This window comes from Erinaceus europaeus, chromosome 6, assembly GCF_950295315.1.
Source record: "Erinaceus europaeus chromosome 6, mEriEur2.1, whole genome shotgun sequence".
In the NCBI taxonomy this organism is placed as follows: domain Eukaryota; kingdom Metazoa; phylum Chordata; class Mammalia; order Eulipotyphla; family Erinaceidae; genus Erinaceus; species Erinaceus europaeus.
This window is the reverse complement of record NC_080167.1, coordinates 32,189,312-32,208,823: the sequence shown is the minus strand read 5'-3', so window position 1 is coordinate 32,208,823 and position 19,512 is coordinate 32,189,312. Positions and strand designations below refer to the sequence as shown.

The 19,512-nt window shown below is 41.1% G+C and overlaps 2 protein-coding genes across 6 annotated transcripts in view; one reads left to right on the top strand and one right to left on the bottom strand.

Moving 5' to 3' along the window:
• Window positions 1-899: 899 nt before the first annotated feature.
• Window positions 900-11,674, bottom strand: C6H1orf131 (chromosome 6 C1orf131 homolog). 3 transcript variants are annotated; one of them, XM_060191998.1, is made up of 7 exons: window positions 11,525-11,673; window positions 9,435-9,778; window positions 7,237-7,293; window positions 4,574-4,669; window positions 4,402-4,488; window positions 2,896-2,948; window positions 900-1,239 (listed from the first exon to the last, which is right to left on the bottom strand). In XM_060191998.1, the coding sequence occupies exons 1-7, from the start codon at window positions 11,607-11,609 to the stop codon at window positions 1,047-1,049; spliced, it is 915 nt and encodes a 304-aa protein (XP_060047981.1). In that variant the 5' UTR covers window positions 11,610-11,673; the 3' UTR covers window positions 900-1,046. The 3 variants fall into 3 exon arrangements, with proteins under 3 accessions (XP_060047981.1, XP_060047983.1, XP_060047982.1); XM_060192000.1 differs by lacking the exon at window positions 4,574-4,669 and having other exon boundaries at window positions 11,525-11,674; XM_060191999.1 differs by lacking the exon at window positions 7,237-7,293 and having other exon boundaries at window positions 11,525-11,674.
• A 158-nt stretch (window positions 11,675-11,832) lies between these two features.
• The window catches only part of GNPAT (glyceronephosphate O-acyltransferase), a 47,531-nt gene continuing 39,851 nt past the window's right edge, over window positions 11,833-19,512 (top strand). For all 3 annotated transcript variants that reach the window (XM_060191994.1, XM_060191993.1, XM_060191992.1), the window contains exon 1: window positions 11,833-11,971. In XM_060191994.1, coding sequence (XP_060047977.1) covers window positions 11,897-11,971 — 75 coding nt within the window. In that variant the 5' untranslated portion in view covers window positions 11,833-11,896. The remainder of the gene's footprint in view (window positions 11,972-19,512) is intronic.

Below are 19,512 nucleotides of genomic sequence, written 5' to 3'. Positions count from 1 at the left end.
GCGAGAGCTTGGCTCGAGTCCTTATGCTTGGTAATGTGTGTGCTTAACTGCTCTGCCACTGTCTGTCCCTGTGAAGTCTCCTTTTTAATGTGGCACACTTACAGAAAAATTCCAGATACTTTCAGCAAAGGGGGATATACATATATATATATATATATATATATATATATACACATACACACACACACATATACATCCAAAGTTTGAAGGAGATAATATTTGTTCAAATATAGATGTGTTAAACACTTCTTCACAGTCAGGGTCAGATATACCACAAAAGTTGCAATTTTTTTACATAACTTCTTCCAAATTGAATTTTATATACTCGGCAATCTAAAAATTATAACTTAAAAAAAAAAGACAAATGGGGGTCAGGCAGTGGTGCAACCAGTTAAAGCACATGTAGTATAAAACGCAATGATTTGCACAAGGATCATGGTTTGAGCACCCAGTTCCCCACCTGCAGGAGGGACACTTTAGAAGCCTCAAAGCAGGTCTAGAGGTATCTTTCTTGCTCTCTATCATCCCCTCCCCTCTCAATTTCTCTGTCCTATCTAATAAAATGGAAAAAATGGCCACCAGGAGCAGTGGATTTGTAGTGGTGGTACCAAGCCCAAACACTAACACTGAAAGAGAAAATTATCACTCACTTAGTTCTTTCATCATAAAGTAACAGTTTTTTAAAAATTTCTTTATATATATATATATATATATATTTATTTATTTACTTTCCCTTTTGTTGCCCTTGTAGTTTTATAAGTTATTTTTGTAGAAAATTCAAAGGCAATTTAATTATTAGCATTTACTAATATAATGATAAAAATCTTATTACTGAATATGTGAATAAAACATCAGTGAAAGTCAAACTACAGTGAACCTTGAAAGAAAATACTAAAACATACTTTTCAATAGGCTTGCTTTATATTTACCTGGAGATCCGCACAATGGGTAAAACACTTCTGCAACTAAATACAATTTTATTTCCATTTGATTTTTTAAACATTATTTTTTATGAAATAAATAAGAATAAGAATAATCTGTACATCTTATAGGTAACTGTTTTCCATACAATCATATTTTACCATTCTCTTCTTTATACTTCTTTTAGTCACTCTTGAAGAATTTATTTTCTTGATGTCAACTTGGCTCAGAACCAATGTCCCATTTTTGAATTTTCCAACCTGCCCAGCTCTTCCACTTGACAAAATACTGGGAGCTGATTTCTTCTTCACAGATTTCCTACATTTAAAGTGAGAAAAAGGTACTCTAGTTAAGCTCCTGGTCTTCCTACTCCCCTTTCCCTGATGTAGTCCCACAGGCCTTTTTGTCATCCTTGAAACATGTTAACCATTTTCCTACTTGAGAACCTTTGTACTAACTTCTTCTTTTAATGCTTATTTATTTCCGTTTGTTGCCCTTGTTGTTTTATTGTTGTTGTTATTGATGTCGTCATTGTTGGATAAGACATAAAGAAATGGAGAGAGGAGGGGAAGACAGAGAGGGGGACAGAAAGATAGACACCTGCAGATCTGCTTCACTGTTTGTGAAGTGACTCCCCTGCAGGTGGGGAGCCAGAGGCTCGAACCGGGATCCTTAAGTAGGTCCTTTTACTTTGCGCCATGTGCACTTAACCTGCTGTGCTACCACCCAACTCCCGCTAACTTCTTATACATGAAATATTCTGCTACTTGATCTATCCTCAGTGTCTCCTGCAATTCGCTCACACTTTTTTTTTTTTTTTTAAGAATTTATTTACTAATTCATGAGAAAGATAGGAGAGAAAGAACCAGACATCATTCTGGTACATATGCTGCCAGGGACTGAACTCGGGAATTCATGATTGACAGTCCAATTCTTTATCCGGACCACTTCACACTCATTTTTCAACTCAAACATTAACTCCTTAGAATGGCATTATGATTAGATTTCCTTTCTTTCTTTTTTTTAATATTTATTTATTTTCCCTTGTGTTGCCCTTGTTGTTTTTTATTGTTGTTGTTATTGATATCGTTGTTGTTAGATAGGACAGAGAGAAATGGAGAGAAAAGAGAAAAAGATAGAGACCTGCAGACCTACTTCACTGCCTGTGAAGCAACTCCCCTGCAGGTGGGGAACTGGGAGCTCAAACCGGGATCCTTAGACAGTCTTTGCGCTTTGTGCCACCTGTGCTTAACCAGCTGCACTACTGCCCAACTCCCTATGATCAGATTTCTTTCTTTTTTTTTTTTAATTTCTTTATTGGGGGATAGATGTTTTACATTCGACAGTAAATACAATAGTTTGTACATGCATAACATTTCTCAGTTCCCCACATAACAATACAACCCCCACTAGGTCCTCTGTCATCCTTTCTGGACCTGTACTCTCCCCTCCCCCCCCACACACACCTCAGAGTCTTTTACTTTGGTGCAATCCACCAACTCCAGTTCAGGTTCTACTTGTGTTTTCTATTCTGGTCTTGTTTCTCAACAATCAGATTTCTAATAAGCTAGACACACCACATAAATTCAGAAACTATTTGGGGAGTCTGGTGGTAGTGCAGCGGGTTAAGTGCACATGGCACAAAGCACAATGACCAGCATAAGGATCCCGGTTCGAGCCCCCAGCTCCCCACCTGCAGGGGGGTCGCTTCACAAGCAGTAAAGCAGCTCTGCAGGTGTCTCTCTTTCTCTCTCCCTCTCTGTCTTCCCCTCCTTTCTCCATTTCTCTCTGTCCTATCCAACAACGATGACACCAATAACAACTACAACAATAATGAAAAACAAGGGCAACAAAAGGGAAAATAAATAAATACAAAAAAATTTAAAATCTTAAAAAAAAATTTAGAAGCTATTTTTCAAAATAATCTACAGGTATGACCAGATTATTCTAGCCAGTGTGATGGCTTCTACTCACCCATCTTTCTGCACTTTCCTCTTCTTTCTTTTAAAAATGTCTGTGTTCTGGACCTAATTTTAAAAAATAACAATTAAAAATATATACACATATATGTATATGTACACACACATACACACTGACATCAGTAAGGATAAAGAAGACTTAAAAAAGGAAAGAGATACAATCAATATTTATACACCTTTCCCATATATGGGAGCTATTCTCTTCCCTGATCCCGCTTTCTAGCCCTTTTTCCAGCCATGACATCATCTCCCAGATATTAACTTAGGTCCACCTGCATATCAGATGTCAGGCTCAGGAAAAAACTAGTGTAGTCATGGGCCCTTTGGAATATACCTAATAGACTTAATAGCTATCTCCAAAACGGAGACCCCAAATCTTCATCTGCAATATTCCAGCCTTTAGGTTCATGATTAGTCAACAATTTGTTCAGCTTTATGTTAACTCTCTTTTTCAGCCACCAGGTTTCAGACGCTACCATGATGCCAACTGGACTTCCCTGGGCAGATGACCCCACAAATGTGTCCTGGATCCCTGCTTCCCCAGAGCTCTGCCCCACTAGGGAAAGAGAGAAATAGGCTGGGAGTATGGATTGATCTGTCAAAGCCCATGTTCAGCGGGGAAGCAACTACAGAAGCCAGACCTTCCACCTTCTGCACCCCATAATGACCCTGGGTCCATACTCACAGAGAAAAAGACTAGGAAAGCTATCGGGATGGGATGGGATGGGATGGGATACGGAGCTCTGGTGGTGGGAACTGTATCTCTGGTGGTGGGAACTGTATCGAATTGTATCCCTGTTACCCTCTGATTTTTGACAGTGTTTCCATTTTATAAATAAAATTTAAAAAAAAAAGGACAGAGATGTATAAACAGAAATCAACAAGATACCATTTATTCTATATTTTTCTTAAGTAGATATATTAAAAATAACTCAAGTTTCAAGCCAAAAGCCCTTAATTAATGTGAAAGGATAGTCCAGAGACTAACAGTAGAAATGTCAAGTCATGCCAGGGTAGATAGCATAGTGGTTATGCAAAGAGACTCTCATGCCTGAGGCTGTCTCCAAAGTCTCAGGTTCAGTTCTCAACCCCACCATAAGCCACAGCTAAACAGTGCTCTGGTTTAAAAAAAAAAGTCAAGTCACCATTTTAGGTGAAAAGGAATATAGTATTATTTCTCATATGGTTGTTCATATGCCCTATATATCCTTTATATAACACAAAATAGAAACAGAGAATGAGAAAAAGAGGGAGAAGAAAAAAGCCCAGTGCAGGAAAGAGATCAAATAAGTTTACATTATCTGAACAGAACTTACAAAGAAAATCTTTTAAGCAAATATGCCATGTTACTTGGCTATTGTCATGGTTCTGACATGAAAGAATTTGCTCATTTAACCCTAAACTTTGCTGTTAAGATTCTTTTCCTAGCAGCAGGCACAGCTGCTACTATAACAAACTGCAACCATTTTTCTGTTCCAGTTTAAGAAAGAGCCATACCTACCATTCTCTTTTCTTCTTCTTTTGTGTCTTTTTTTTCTTTGATTTTCTCCTGCAAAAGCTTATAATTCACGTAACTGTTTTTGGGAGGCTGAAATGAAAAAGGAGCTATTTTTTATTAGAATGTCCTAATGCCTCCTGCCTTGACTGATCATGGGCTCTAGGTAGTTCCTCACCTTAGCACCCAGCATAACTGCACGTTCTTGTTCCAGAACTCTTTCCTTTCCTTTTCCATAACCTGAGATCCCAAACCGGTGTACTTCCAAACGGGCCTGTACACATAGCAGAATCAGACCTAACTGCATTCAAAAATCTCCACAGAAGAAAGAGGAGGAAGGGGGGGGGAGGGGATATGGGTAGGAAGAGGAGGAGAAGAATAGCAATGCATTCCAAAGACAATAGACAAGTAACATGCTAAATAGTTTTATGTATTCTCATGACATGCTGTGATAACTAGCAAAAATTCTATTATGGTGTGACTTATGGAAATCAGTGGAGATTTACAACAGTATTAGCACAATCTCACAACACCATTTTTCCATGTTTTATCTGAACAGCTGAAGCATAAACATTTCTGTACAAATCAGCTACAAAAACAAGGATTAAATGTAAAGCCTTAAAACATTTTAGAATGCTCTCTAAAACAAGTTATTTAATCACCGATGGCAATAATTTGTACTTAAAATTATTGGGTTGTCATAAAGTCATGACTATTTTTTCTTTTTCTTTTTTTTATTAAAAAATCTTTTTTTTAATATTTATTTTATTTATTTATTCCCTTTTGTTGCCCTTGTTGTTTTATTGTTGTAGTTATTATTATTATTGTTGTTGTTGTTGGATAGGACAGAGAGAAATGGAGAGAGGGAGGGGAAGACAGAGAGGAGGAGAGAAAGATAGACACCTGCAGACCTGCTTCACCGCCTGTGAAGTGACTCCCCTGCAGGTGGGGAGCTGGGGTTCGAACCAGATCCTTATGCCGGTCCTTGTGCTTTGCGCCACCTGCGCTTAGCCCGCTGCACTACAGCCCGACTCCCTGTTTTTTGCTTTTCTATGCAAAAATGCATGACTCTTACAACAACCTAATATTTATCCAGACATACCTGTTCATACTTATGAAATATATACCAGCTTCAAACACTATCTTTTCTAAAAAAAAAAAAAAAGTAGGAGCCACCTTTGGAGGACTAAATGAAGAGTCCTTAAACAAATAAAAACAGAATTACTTTTTTTAAAAAAAGATTAAAAAAATTTTTTACATTTATTTATTTTTCCTTTTGTTGCCCTTATTTTCACTGATGTTGTAGTTATTATTGTTATTGATGTCGTCATTGTTAGATATGACAGAGAAAAATGGAGAAGGGGAAGACAGAGGGGGAGAGAAAGATAGACACCTGCACAGCTGCTTCACCGCCTGTGAAGGGATCCCCCTGCAGGTGGAGAGCCGGGGACTCGAACCAGGATCCTTATGCTGGTCCTTGCGCTTTGTGCCACATGCGCTTAAGCCGCTGCACTACCACCCGAATCCCCAGAACTACTTTTTGATCCAGAAATACCATTCTTAGGCATTTCTCCAAAGGATATGCAACCATTAATTTAAAGGGATATATGCAGGGGGCCAGGCGGTAGCATAGCAGGTTAAGCACACATGGCATAAAGCCCAAGGACCAACACAAGGATCCTGGTTCAAGTCTCCGGCTCCCCACCCGCAGGGGGGGGTTGCTTCACCAGCGGTGAATCAGGTCTGTCTCTCTTTCTCTCCCTCTCTGTCTTCCCATCTTCTCTCGATTTCTCTCTGTCCTATCCAACAACAACAGCAATAACAACAACTTCTTCTAGCGTTTGCCCTTCTTCCGTAGCCAGTCAACAGCGTCAGGTTGAGCCTGATGTAAAGTTTCGAGACCTCCTTTGAATCTGGAGAGGTGGCAGTCGTTGACTATGTGGGTCATAGTCTGTCTAAGTTTCGAGACCTCCTTTGAATCTGGAGAGGTGGCAGTCGTTGACTATGTGGGTCATAGTCTGTCTGTAGCCGCAGGGGCAGTTCGAGTCGTCTCTGGCTCCTCAGCGATAGAACATAGCAGCGCACCGGCCATGGCCTGTTCGATAGCGATTGAGGAGGGCCCAATCATAACGTGCTAGGTCAAAGCCGGGTTGACAACAACGATAAACAACAACGATAAACAAGGACAACAAAAGGGGTAAATAGCCTCCAGGAATAGTGCAGGCACTGAGCCCCAGCGATAACCCTGGAGGCAAAAATAAATAGATAAGTAAAGGGACATATGCACCCCTATTCCATAGTTGTACTATTCACAATAACCAAGAGTAGAAGCAATCTAAATGTTCATGGACAGATGACTGGCTAAAGAAGCTATGGGAGGGCAGGGGTAGACAGCATAATGGTTATGCAAACACTCTCATGCCTGAAGCTCCAAAGTCCGAGGTTCAATCCCCTGCACCACTATAAGCCAGAGCTGAACAGTGTTCTGGTAAAAAATAAATAAATAAATAAATTTTAAAAATAAAAAAGAAGAAGAAGCTACAGGATATATACTCCATGGAACGCTACTCTGTAATAAAAAAAGACAATATTGTGTCCTTTGGGACAAAATGGATATAACTGGAGGTGATTATGTTTAGTGAAATAAGTAAAGAGATGAAACACAACTAATAGATGGTTTAACTCACAAGTGGAATCTAGTGATCTGATACACATGAACTTTAAAAACAATACAAAACAGAAGCTGTTTCTAAGACTCTGTAAGAAGTATGGTGGTAATCAATGGGAGGTGGGAGGATTGAGACATTACAGTTAAAAAATTAACAATTTTACAATACATACCTTTTCTAAGTCAAATTCTTGTACATTCACAACTTTCTCAAGAATACTAGTTTTTGTCTGAAAAGAAAAGTTTCCAAATAAGAACAACTGTTATTTTATAATCTATCACCAGCAGAATAAGATACCAAAAAAATAATACAAGCATGTTACACTAAAGTCTAACAGTTAATGGAATGAAAGGAAGGGGAAAAAATTAAGATCTCAAAGCCTATGAAAGAATTCTTAAGGGCTAGATGATAGTACACCCAGTAGAGCACCTATATCACCATGCTCAAAAACCCAGGTTCAGACTTCTGGGCCCATCCGTGGTGGTGTGGGGGGAGCTTCAGAAGAGGTGGAGTAGTACTACAGATGTCTCTTCTCCCCTCTACACCGTCCCCCTAGTCACCCTCTTTTCTGTCTTTAAGAAAAAAGAAAAAAAGGAGGGGGCTGGGCAGTAGCATAGCAGGTTAAGCACACATGGCACAAAACTCAAGTACCAGCATAAGGATCTTGGTTCAAGCCCACAGCTCCCCACCCCACCTGCAGGGGGGTCGCTTCACAGTGGTGAAGCAGGTCTGCAGGTGTCTTTCTCTCCTCTCTCGACTTCTCTCTGTCCTATCTAACAACAACAACAGTAACAACTACAACAAGGGCAAGAAAATGGGGAAAATGGCCTCCAGGAGCAGTGGATTTGTAGTGCAGGCACCAAAACCCAAAGATAACCCTAGAGGCAAAAAAAAAAAAAAAAAAAAAAAAAAAAAGAAAGAAAGAAAGGAAAAGAGACTACTGGGAGTAATGGAGGCATGCAGGCCCAGCAATAACCTTGGTGGCTCAAAAAAAAGGATTGATGATATGGGTTAAAGAAAGGATAAAGCATTGGACTCTTAATCATGGATTCCCAAGTTTGATCCCTGGCATTACATGTGTCAGAGTGAAGTTTGGTTCTGGTTCTCTCTTCTCATAAATAAATAAATCTTAAAAAAAAAAAAAAAAAAAAAAAAGACAGGGGAGTCGGACAGTAGCACAGTGGGTTAAGCGCAGGTGGTGCAAAAGTTCAAGGACCAGAGTAAGGATCCCAGTTCGAGCTCCCGGCTCCCCACCTGCAGGGCAGTCGCTTCACAAATGGTGAAGCTGGTTTGCAAGTGTCTTTCTCTCCCCCCTCTCCATTTCTGTCTGTCCTATCCAAAAACGACTACAATTAAAAAAAAAAAAAGAAAAATTAAAAAAATTAAAAAATTAAAAAAAGAAACAAGGGCAACAAAAGGGAATAAATTTAAAAAAACAAAAGATGGGAATCGGCGGCAGCGCTGCGGGTTAAGCACACGTGGCGCAGAGCACAAGGACTGACTGGCGTAAGGATCCAGGTTCGAACCACCAGCACCCACTTGCAGGGGGGGTCGCTTCACAAGCCGTAAAGCAGGTCCCCCCACTCTGTCTTCCCCTCCTCTATTTCTCTCCGTCCTATCCAACAAGGACGACATCAATAACAACAATAACTACAACAATAAAACAACAAGGGCAACAAAAGGGAATAAATAAATATTTAAAAAAAAGACAGAACTGATGAAAAACTAAGAGGAGAAAAGATAGTAAGAGGGATACATATTTACCACATATTTACATATCTACATATTTACCACACAGAAAATTCTGATTAGTGTACAGTTTAAAAAGGATAGTTGAACAAGGTTTTTTTTGAACAGGGATTTTATAGGATGAAAATGTTATAGCTATGTAATTCTTCCTCCTATCCAGTTATTAAAATAATGGCTAACACACCTTTGAGCTGAAAACTTCACTAATATCAGATTAGTGGTTTATTTCTATTAGTGGTTTGTAATTCTATTATATGTAATTATATTACATGTAATTTATGGCTTTTTCTCTGGGAGTCTAGAACTTGAGTAAATCAAGTCAGCCTGATTGTTTATGCGAGTGACCACTGATGAAAACTCTAGATTCCTCGAGTTTCCCTGGTAGATAATACTTTGTAATGGCCCACATTACTGCTGTGAAATTAATTATATCCCATGGACTCCACCCAGGAGATACCTAGACAAGTACAGCCAGTTTCTCCAAACTTTATTCCATGTACCTTTTCTTTTTGCCAATTTTACTATTTTCTTTTACTTTTGTTATGAAAAATCATAGCCACATTCACCTAAAACTAAAATCAGGGTTTTCATCAAGCACATATAAACTCATCAATTCATTACCTTTGTGCTCTCATTTTGATCCAATTTCTGTTTTTTATTTTTATTTCTGCTGTGAAATTCTATCACTTCGATTTGTTCCCTGTTGTTCTTTAAGGGAAGGGAAGATACTGCAGCACCAGGGACCTCAAGTCCTGAAGGGAAACCAGTGGAAACCACAGCAGAAGCACATTGCAGCTCTTCTCTGAGTTCCTTGAAGAAGTTTGAAGCACTCTTCTTCTGGTCTCTTGTAAGTGATTCTGGTATGGAAGCTGGTTCTGCTATCAAGGTCAATGGAGCTCCCACATCTCTCTTTCTATCTTCTCTTTTCTTTTTAATATTCTTCTGTTTTGGTTCTTCTATCTCCCCTGTTCAAATACAGAAATGGGAAATACTTTTAGCTTTAGGTACCACCAACATAAAATCATATTAACCAGTATATACAGCACAGAAATATATGCAAAGAAAAAATGTTTTCATGCTATTTGCACAATCTGTAGATTTCAAAATATATATATACTCATAATTTCCTAAGAAACTACATGTCTTTGACCCTTATCAGCACAAATACTTTAATCTTACATTGGACCTAAGTGTCATGAGGGAAAGCATTCCCAGTGACTGTAATTCTCTACTTTGTACTAAGTATCTTCAATTGCAATCAGTAGTTCGTTCTACAGAGCATATAAATTATGTACTATAGTGGCAGGTTGCCGCTTTATTAATTTTTTTTTAGATTTTATTGGTTTATTAACACAAAATACAACAGGAGAGAAAAAAAATCAAGAGTACATGAAATGACCAGATAGAACTCAGGACCTCAAGTTTCCAAGTTCAAGGCCCTAGTTAAAAAATTTTTTTTTTGCCTCCAGTGTTATTGCTGGGGATTCATAGTGCCTGCAGTCTGCGGCTACAGACAGACTATGACCCACATAATCAACACTGCCACCTCTCCAGATTCAAAGGAGGTCTTGAAACTTTACATCAGGCTCAACCTGATGCTGTTGACTGGATACGTTCTAGGGCAAACGCTAGAAGAAGTGCCTGCAGTATGAATCCACTGTTCCTGGAGGCATTTTTCTTTTTTGTTGCCCTTGTTTTTATTATTGTTGTTGTCATTGCTGTTGGATAGGACAGAAAGAAATCGAGAGAGAAGGGGAGACAGAGAGAGGGAGAGAAAGACACCTGCTTCACTGCCCATGGGGACACCTACAGGTGGGGATCCGAGGGCTCGAACCAGGATCCTTACTCCAGCCCTCGAGCTTTGCACCATGTGCACTTAACCCGCTACGCGCCCGACCCCCAGTTACAAAACTGTAAGCTTCCCTTTTCTCAATTAAGAAAAGCAAATGTCAGTCAGCTTAAGGAAGAAAAGACTGAAAAAGTTTGTAAAAAGGTTCTCCGGGGCCGGAATGCTAGCTCTCCTGATAAGGCCCATTCTGTGGTATGGCATGGCCAACATTTAAACTCCGACACCACACTGGAATACAACCTGCACTATGGGAAGTCCTAGTCTCAGTGAAAAAGTGTGCCTCAGACCAGTGAAACCGTACATGTGTGAGCGAACAAAGAAACAGAGATAGAAAGAAAAGAGGGAGGAAGGAAGATGTGGTTGGGAAGACAGCATAATGCTTATGCAAAAGATTTACATGTCTGAGTCTCCAAGGTCCTAAATTCAACACTCCACACCAACATAAGCCAGAACTGAGTGGTGCTCAGTTTCTCTCGTTAAAAAAAAAAGTCCTTGTACACAGTGGAGGTTAAGGTTAACATGACGAGGTAAGTGGCAGGTTTGGAGGAAGGGATAAAAGAATAAGTGGGTTACTTCGAGCCTTTAGTCTAAGAGCCTGTTTACGGCAAGCAACTTTATTGGTTACCACACTTAGGGAAGAATTGGGAGGTTTGACTCAAGGAGTATAAGGAAACAGAGCCGGATCTTCAGGGCGGGCGACGGCTATGTGATGGTCGGATTATCAGAAACAGATTCGGGAGCTAATGGGTGTTCCGCGTGCAAGACCGACATTTAGCCTGAAGACAAGCTCTAGGAGCTAGGTAAGTAGCAAGAACACAGTAAACCCTCTGCTCTTGACCTGTGCCTCGTCACCTGCACTCACCAAAATCGTAGAGGTTCTGAAGCAAAGCATCCAGACGTGTTTCGGAACCGGGAGACGTGGGAGAAGCCGACCTATTTCCCGCCATCTTGGACTCCCTGGTTGGAAGACAGAGCAGAAGCCGACAGGATTCCAGCCGCCCGGCGTCTCGGCTTCCGGGTTCAGTAGCGGCTGCGCGCGCACGCCGCTGGTCGCCGCGCGGCTTCCGTCCTGCTTAAGATGGCGGCGCCCGGGGTCCTGTTGAGCGGCCGTAGAGGGTGTCGCCGCCCTAGGTTAGGTCGGGCCGCCCCACACGAAAGAACCGCCCCCAGCAGCAGCAGCACCACCACGGCTTAGCTAAGAATTCCAGGCCCCACCCGGGACAGTAGCAGCACCATGGATTCTTGCAGTTCATCTAACTTTCGTTTCTCTGTCGGCTCCACTAGTCCCGGCGCTGTCGTTCTCTACTCGGTAGGCACCCGGGGAACGAGGCCCAGGGCGGGACCGCGAGGGAAGACCTCTTTCTCCCAGTCCCAGATAGATTTGGGCCACAACTGCTGGCTCAAAGAATGGTTCCTGACTTATCCGGAGGAGGGAGGAGGGTGACTTGGTTTCCAAGGCAACGGTATATCGCTTTGTGCGTATCCTTTTAGAAGTTTATATTAGTGATGGTTCCCCTGGTACCTTTCCACTTGTTCCTCCTAGTTCTCTTCACTAGGCATTGAAACTTCAGAGAACCCCAAGCAGAGAAGGGATGAGATTTTGAAGTCTTTCCATTTCTAACGAGAGCTTTTCTAGCTACCTTTTGAGCAAACCTGAACAACCTGCAGGTCAGACAGCCTGAGGTAGCCTGTGGCTCGCCAACCCGCCCTTTTGCTGCTGTGATACTACTGGGAGAAAAAAAGTCTTTGACTTGTATTGGCATATAGGGTGTTTAAGAACTATTTATAGCAGAGGTATAGCACAGTGGCAGTAACCAGATTTTTATGTCTGAGGCTCAGAAGTGCCAGGTTCACTCCTCCTCCACCATAAGCTAGAGCTTAGCGGTGTTCTGGTTTCTCTTCCTAGTTATATATTTCATTAAAATAAATAAATATATTTTTTAAATGTCAAGGACTGGCAGGATAGCTCATCTGGGTAGTATGTCTTCTTTGCCATGAATTCAACCCAGGTGCAGTTCCAAATCCCAAATGCAGTGGAGGAAGTGTCTGCTCTAGATCCCCATTGTCTTGCTCTTTTTTCTCTCTGAAGAAAAGTTTACCAACCAACCTCACCAATGTGTCCCAGAACCTCACCTCTCCAGAGCCCTTCTCCACTAGGGAAAGATAGAAACAGCCTGGGGGTATGGATCAACCTGCCAACGTCCATATCCAGTTACAGAAACCAGAACTTCCACCTTCTGCACCTGATAAAGAATTTTGGTCCATAGTCCTGGAGGGGGAGAAATGTTAGGGAAAGGTGACCAGAGAGCTCTGAACTCCAGTTCTATCAGGACCCAGAGAGAGAAGGGGGGAAAGGAAGGACATTTGGAAGTAGTAGTAGGTGTAGATGTGACTTGGAGGGGAAGAGAGTGTAGGGCATAGAAAAAATGGGCAGGGAGTCGGGCGGTAGCGCAGCGGGTTAAGCGCATGTGGCACAAAGCGCCAGGACCGGTGTAAGGATCCTGGTTTGAGCCCTCAGCTCCCCACTTGCAGGGGAGTCGCTTCACAGGCGGTGAAGCAGGTCTGCAGGTGTCTATCTTTCTCTACCCGTCTCTGTCTTCCCCTCCTCTCTCCATTTCTCTCTGTCTTATTCAACAACAACACAATAATAATAATTACAACAATAAAACAAAGGTGACAAAAAGGAATAGATAAATAAAATTTTAAAAAAGAAAAAAATGGGCAAATAGGGGAGTCGGGCAGTAGCGCAGCGGGTTAAGCGCACTTGGCGCAAAGCGCAAGGACCGGCAAGCATCCCAGTTCGAGCCCCCTCCTCCCCACCTACAGGGGAGTCGCTTCACAAGCGGTGACGCAGGTCTGCAGGTGTCTATCTTTCCACCTCTGTCTTCCCCTCCTCTCTCCATTTCTCTGTCCTATCCAACAACGACGACATCAACAACAATAACTACAGCAATAAAAAACAAGGGCAACAAAAATAAATAAATAAATAAAAATGAGCAAGTATAGATAGTTGTAGAAATAATATTCCATGTCTGTGATCCTGGGAGAATTTTCTTTTTTTAATTTCTTTATTGGGGAATTAATGTTTTACATTCGACAGTAAATACAATAGTTTGTACATGCGTAACATTTCCCAGTTTTCCATATAACAACACAACCCCCACCAGGTCCTCTGTCATCCTTCTTGGATCTGTATTGGGAGAACTTTCAATGAAGGGAATGAGGACATAAAACACTGGTTGTGGGAACAGTGTAGAATTATGCCCCTGTTCTCTTTTAATAGTACAAATCACTATTAAATTACTAATAAAAAGAAAGTCTGCCAGAAGTGGTCTAAGTGGCAAAAAAAAAAAAGAAAATTATTAATCTAAAAATATTTGGAACTCCTAGAAAATTTGAATGTGTTTCCAACCTCCAGATGTCATTGTACTTTTTTCACAAGTCACTTTGAGAGACTGTTAATGCATGCCAGCCTCTCTCCTACTTAATGTTTTACCCTTGATCTCTTTTCCCTCTCCTGATTGAATGATTGATTGATTTTGCCTCCAGGGTTATCTTTGGGGTTCAGTGCCTGCACTACAAATCCACTGCTCCTGGAGGCTATTTTTTTCCCATTTTATTGCCCTTGTTGTCGTTTTTTTTTTTTTTTTTTTTTTTTTTTTTTATTGGTGTCTTTGTTGAATAGGACAGAGAGAAATGGTGAGAGGAGGGGAAGACAGAGAGAGGGAGTGAAAGACACCTGTAGACCTGCCTTACTGCTCAAGCGAGTCCCCAGCAGGTGGGGAGCCAGGGGCTCGAACCGGAATCCTTAGCGGGTCCTTGCGCTTTGAACCATGTGCGCTTAACCCGCTGCGCCACCGCCTAGCTCCCCTGATTTATTTTTAGTTGGTGGTGGGACTTAATGCTTTCAGATGACTTCTCCAGATAGTGAGAAACAGAGAGAGGGAAAGACAATAGCACCTAAGTTACTCCAGTGCAATGGAGATGAGACTTGGATCTTGTGCATGGCAAAGCAGACACCTTTGTGGGTGAGCTGTTTTGCCACCAGCCCCTTCCAGCCCCCAATTTTTGCCAGCCTTTTTGCCAACAGAATGTTTGTCATTCACAGTTTTCAGGAAGAAATTATGAGTAACAATTAACAATCCTGGAGTAACTGATTTTTTTTTTTTTTTTAACCAGTAGGTTCTTTTACTACAGGGAAAAATAAAAGGATAGTTTTTAAAAAATATTTTATTTTCCCTTTTGTTGCCCTTTTTTATTGTTGTAGTTATTATTGTTATTCTTATTGATGTTGTTGTTGTTAGATAAGACAGAAATGGAGAGAGGAGGGGGAGGCAGAAAGACTCCTGCAGACCTGCTTCACTGCTTGTGAAGTGACTCTCCTGTAGGTGGGGAGCCGAGGGCTCAAACTGGGATCCTTTTTTTTTTTTTAATTTTTTTAAACATTTTATTTATTTATTTATTTTCCCTTTTGTTGCCCTTGTTGTTTAACATTGTTATTGTTGTTGATGTCTTCATTGTTGGATAGGACAGAGAGAAATGGAGAGAAGAGGGGAAGACATGGGGAGAGAAAGACACCTGCAGACCTGCTTCACTTGTGCAGGTGGGGAGCCGGTGGCTCGAACTGGGATCCTTAAGCCAGTACTTGCACTTTGTGCCACCTACGCTTTACCCGCGGTGCTACTGCCCAACTCCCGAATTCACAATTTTTTTATAGCTGAGTAGTATTCCATCGTGTACACAGACCACAACTTACTCAGCCACTCATCTGTTGTTGGACACCTAGGTTCCTTCTAGGTTTTGGCTATTACAAATTGTGCTACTATTAACATAGGTATACACAGTTCTTTCAGGAAGGGTATACTTGGTTCCTTAGTGTATATCCCCAGAGGAGGAATTGCAGGGTCGTAGGATACATCTATTTCTAGTCTGATTTCTGGAGCTAAATAGCAGTCTTTATTCTTCCATCAGCAAGGTGTTTACTTTCATGACAAGTCAAACTTTCTCTTGCTATTTTAGGCTGTTCTTTCTTATTGTCATCAGATAATAGGACTGTGTGTGTGTGTGTGTGTGTGTGTACACGACTCTACCTACCCAGCTAACTTTATTGTTGTTATTGATTTGATGAGGTGGTGAGAAAAAGAGAGAGAGGGAGGTATGGGGGGGGAGGGAGACGAGAGACACCTGCAGCACTGCTCCACCATTTATGAAGTTTCCTCTCTGCAGGTGAGATATGGGGCTTGAACCTGGTTCCTCGCACATGTGTACTCTGCCAGTTGAGCCAGCGCCTGGTTCCCTTATTTCCTAGGTCACTGTTATTGTACAGTATTTTAGCTAATCCAACAGTAATGTTTTAGGAATATTTAAGATACTGCTAATTGCAACAAACTTTGTAGAAATGAATGCCTACAGTGTTCTAGTCATTACTCTCAGTGTTCAAGATGGAAACAAAGATCCAGCCTTTGCTGGATTTAAGTTAAGAACTCCAAAAGGAAGTCATGAAAATACACAATTACAATCAAGTGAGATAAAGTTTATGTGAGAGTAATAAAGAACATTTGACCTACTTAGGGATGTAGTGAAGGCTTCTAAGAGAATGTGACATGTTAGCTGAGTTGTTGAGGTGTGAATGGGAGGTGAGAAAGACTGTCCTAGGCATGAGGTGAGAAAGCCTCTTCCAGGGCGGGTGCCTGACACTCTGAGCTCCCAAGTTCAGTCTTCAGCACCACCATAAGCCAAAGCTGATCAGTGAGTGCTCTGGTAACAAAAGAAAAAAGAGCAAGCAAGCAAACAAAGAAGCCACTTCTAGGTGGGGAAGATAACTCACCTGCAATGGTTCTGCTTTTCCCTGTGAGCAACCCAGGTTTAAACCTGGCCCACCTATATTGGGGGGGGGGGGGGAGTTCACTGCTGTGGTATCTTTTCCCCTTTCTTTCTCTCTCTGTCTCTAAATAATTCAGGCCAAAGCAGTGAAGCCTGGCAACCACATAGGTTAGGAAAAGGAAAGAAAAACACTCCATTGTTTGAGAGGACCAATTAACAGATTAGGGTAAAGCAAAGAGAACATGAGAAATAAAACTAACATAGGTAGAGATTATTCCCTAAAGAAATATATAACATGTTTACATATCCTTTAGGTAAAAATCTTTATAGGAGACTAGTTAAGTCATTAAATTTTTTTTTTCAAAATCTAAGAAAAAATACTAGGTTTCTAGTGTAGTTATTTGTGTGGATAGTCACTTTTAATTTGTACAGGCTGTAAAAGAAGAATTTGGTTGGGGAGGAACCTGATGTTGCTAGCATGTAGATCAATTGGAACCCTGTTGCAATAATCCAGAGAAGGAATAGTGACTGGCAGTGGTGGTAAATCTTGGGAGAAAAGAGACAGGTATGCTTATCTTGTTAACTGGAAAACAAAATTTTACTTTTAGTTAAATTTTTAGATGAATTTAATAAAGAATCAAACTGAAGGCGCAAGGGGTTCAAATCCAGAAACAATCTTTAAATTGCTCTTAGAGAATTTATCTAAGATTGGGTTCTGGTTTAGAAGTTTCATATACTGGGAGTCGGGCTGTAGCGCAGCGGGTTAAGTGCACATGGCACAAACCTCAAGAACCGACTTAAGGATCCCAGTTCAAGCCCTTGGCTCCCCACCTGCAGGGGAGTCGATTCACAGGCGGTGAATTAGGTCTGCAGGTGTCTATCTTTCTCTCCCCCTCTCTGTCTTCCCCTCCTCTCTCTATTTCTCTATGTCTTATCCAACAACAACAATGGCCATAATACAATAATAATAACTACAACGATAACAACCAGGGCAACAAAAGGGGAAAAAAATAGCCTCCAGGAGCAATGGATTCATGATGCAGGCACCGAGCCCCAACCATAACCCTGGAGGCAAAAAAAAAAAGTTTCATATACCGTGTGTACATAAGGAGGTTATAACTAATATCTAAAGGAATTCTGCAATACATTAATAGGTAAACAATAATATTTCTGACTCTGTATTATTCCTGCATTGAAGCAACCAAGTATGGGCATTTTGTTTTATTTTTTTAATCCCATTAGTTGTTGAGCTGCGCCGTGGAGAAGAGAGAGAGAGGAGATCCGGAGCAAAGAGGGAACACAAATCTTTATTTGTGCTGGCACTTCAGATTTGGGTGAGAGAGAAGCAGCTTGGGCCACGTGGAGGTAGCAAAAATGGCCGCCTCACACAGCAACCTTCCCTGTGTCTAACCACCGAAGTGAAGGGCTGGCAAGAGAGTGAGGTGTGGAAGAAGGGCTTTTATGGGAATAGCTCTCGCGAGAATGGGAAGGGGGAGGAGTAACCAAAGCACTCCAAATATCGGGGAATAGACAATGCCCTGAGGGCACAACATGGCGGAACAGGCACTCTGAGAATGTCCCAACTCTCTCTTGTGGGAACTAGCAATAGCCTGAGGGGACAACATGGCAGATGTGACTGCATCTGCACAATTTCCCAGCAATTAGTCTGTTCTAGAAACTGCTCGTTGGACATCATGGACCCAGGAGTGATTGTCAGGAGTGTTGATAGTTTTTTTTGTATCCTTGATGACCGTTGAAGATCACTGTACCCCTATTTCTTTACAGTTAGGAGGTTTAACTTTTGATTCACACATGCCTAAGAAAGATGGTGGCTTCAGTCTTGTTTCTTTGGCAAGTCAGTTTCGAGAGTATGCTATATAAAAATAACACAGTGCTGAATGTGGTAACTGAGTAAAGGGAGACAGTATGTAGTTAGCCCCTGGCTTCTGTTATTTAGCAACTAGGTGGGTGGGTGATGATGCTTTTCACTGATAGGAATTATAAGAAGAACAGGTTTAGTCAAAGCAAAATAATAAAGTCAGCTTTGGGTGTGTTCAGTTTGAGATATGGGGCTGGGCACTGGTGAACCTGGTAAAAGTACCCAGGCTCAATATCCTAATCTCCACCTTCAGAAGGGGAAGCTTCATGAGAGGTAAAGCAGTGCTACAGGTGTCTCTCTCCCTTCCTCTATATGTCCCCCTCCCTTCTCAATTGCTTTCTGTCTTTTATTTGATAAATAGATGTCTTTAAAAAAAAAAGATTGGAGGTGAGTAACAAGTGCCTCAAATTATGACTTGAATAAATAAAGGATGGACTTTTTATAGCATCCTACTAGATTCTTCATAGTAAGACAACTGCTGCCACTCAGATTTTACTAATCTTGCCTGCTAGGCTTTGGCTAAACACCTCCTATTTTTTCAGATGGTAAGCATTTATTATTATTATTTTTTATTTATTTATTTTACTAATGCACTGCTCAGCTCTGGCTTATAGTGGTAAGGGGTTTTAAATCTGGGACTTGGGAGCCTCAGACATGAGAGTCTGCTTGCATAACCAGTATGCTATCTCCCCCACCCAATAAGCATGTCTTTAGAGTTTGTATGATGTATTTTTCATATAACTTTGCATTGCTAACTTCTAAAAAAAAAATCTTGATACCTCAGCTCAAATATCACCTCCTCAAAAGACTCCCTACTACTCAGTCTAAAGTATCTTTCCAGTCACTCTTCCTCAGTAGTGATTTAATTTCATTTTCTGTATATTCTCTTCCAAGTGTTGTGCTACAGAAGCCTTGTACTGTCAATAACTTCCATAGTTGTTATATAAATTTTTCATAAAGCTCATGAGCCTATGTTAAACTAAAGTCATTATTTGAAAATTAAATTTTGACTATTGTATTTACTGTCAACTGTAAAACATTAATCTCCTGGGGGTCGGGCAGTGGCGCAGTGGGTTAAGCGCATGTGGCGCAAAGCGCAGGAACCGGCGTAAGGATCCTGGTTCGAGCCCCCGGCTCCCCACCTGCAG

Coding starts and splice junctions, on each gene's coding strand:
- C6H1orf131 (XM_060191998.1), bottom strand. CDS start 11,609: ATGGCGGGAAATAGGTCGGCTTCTCCCACGTCTCCCGGTTCCGAAACA. Junction 7,294..9,434: donor ATCAAAATGAGAGCACAAAG/GTAATGAATTGA, acceptor TTTTCTTTTCAG/ACAAAAACTAGTATTCTTGA. Junction 4,489..4,573: donor CAGTTATGCTGGGTGCTAAG/GTGAGGAACTAC, acceptor TTTTCATTTCAG/CCTCCCAAAAACAGTTACGT.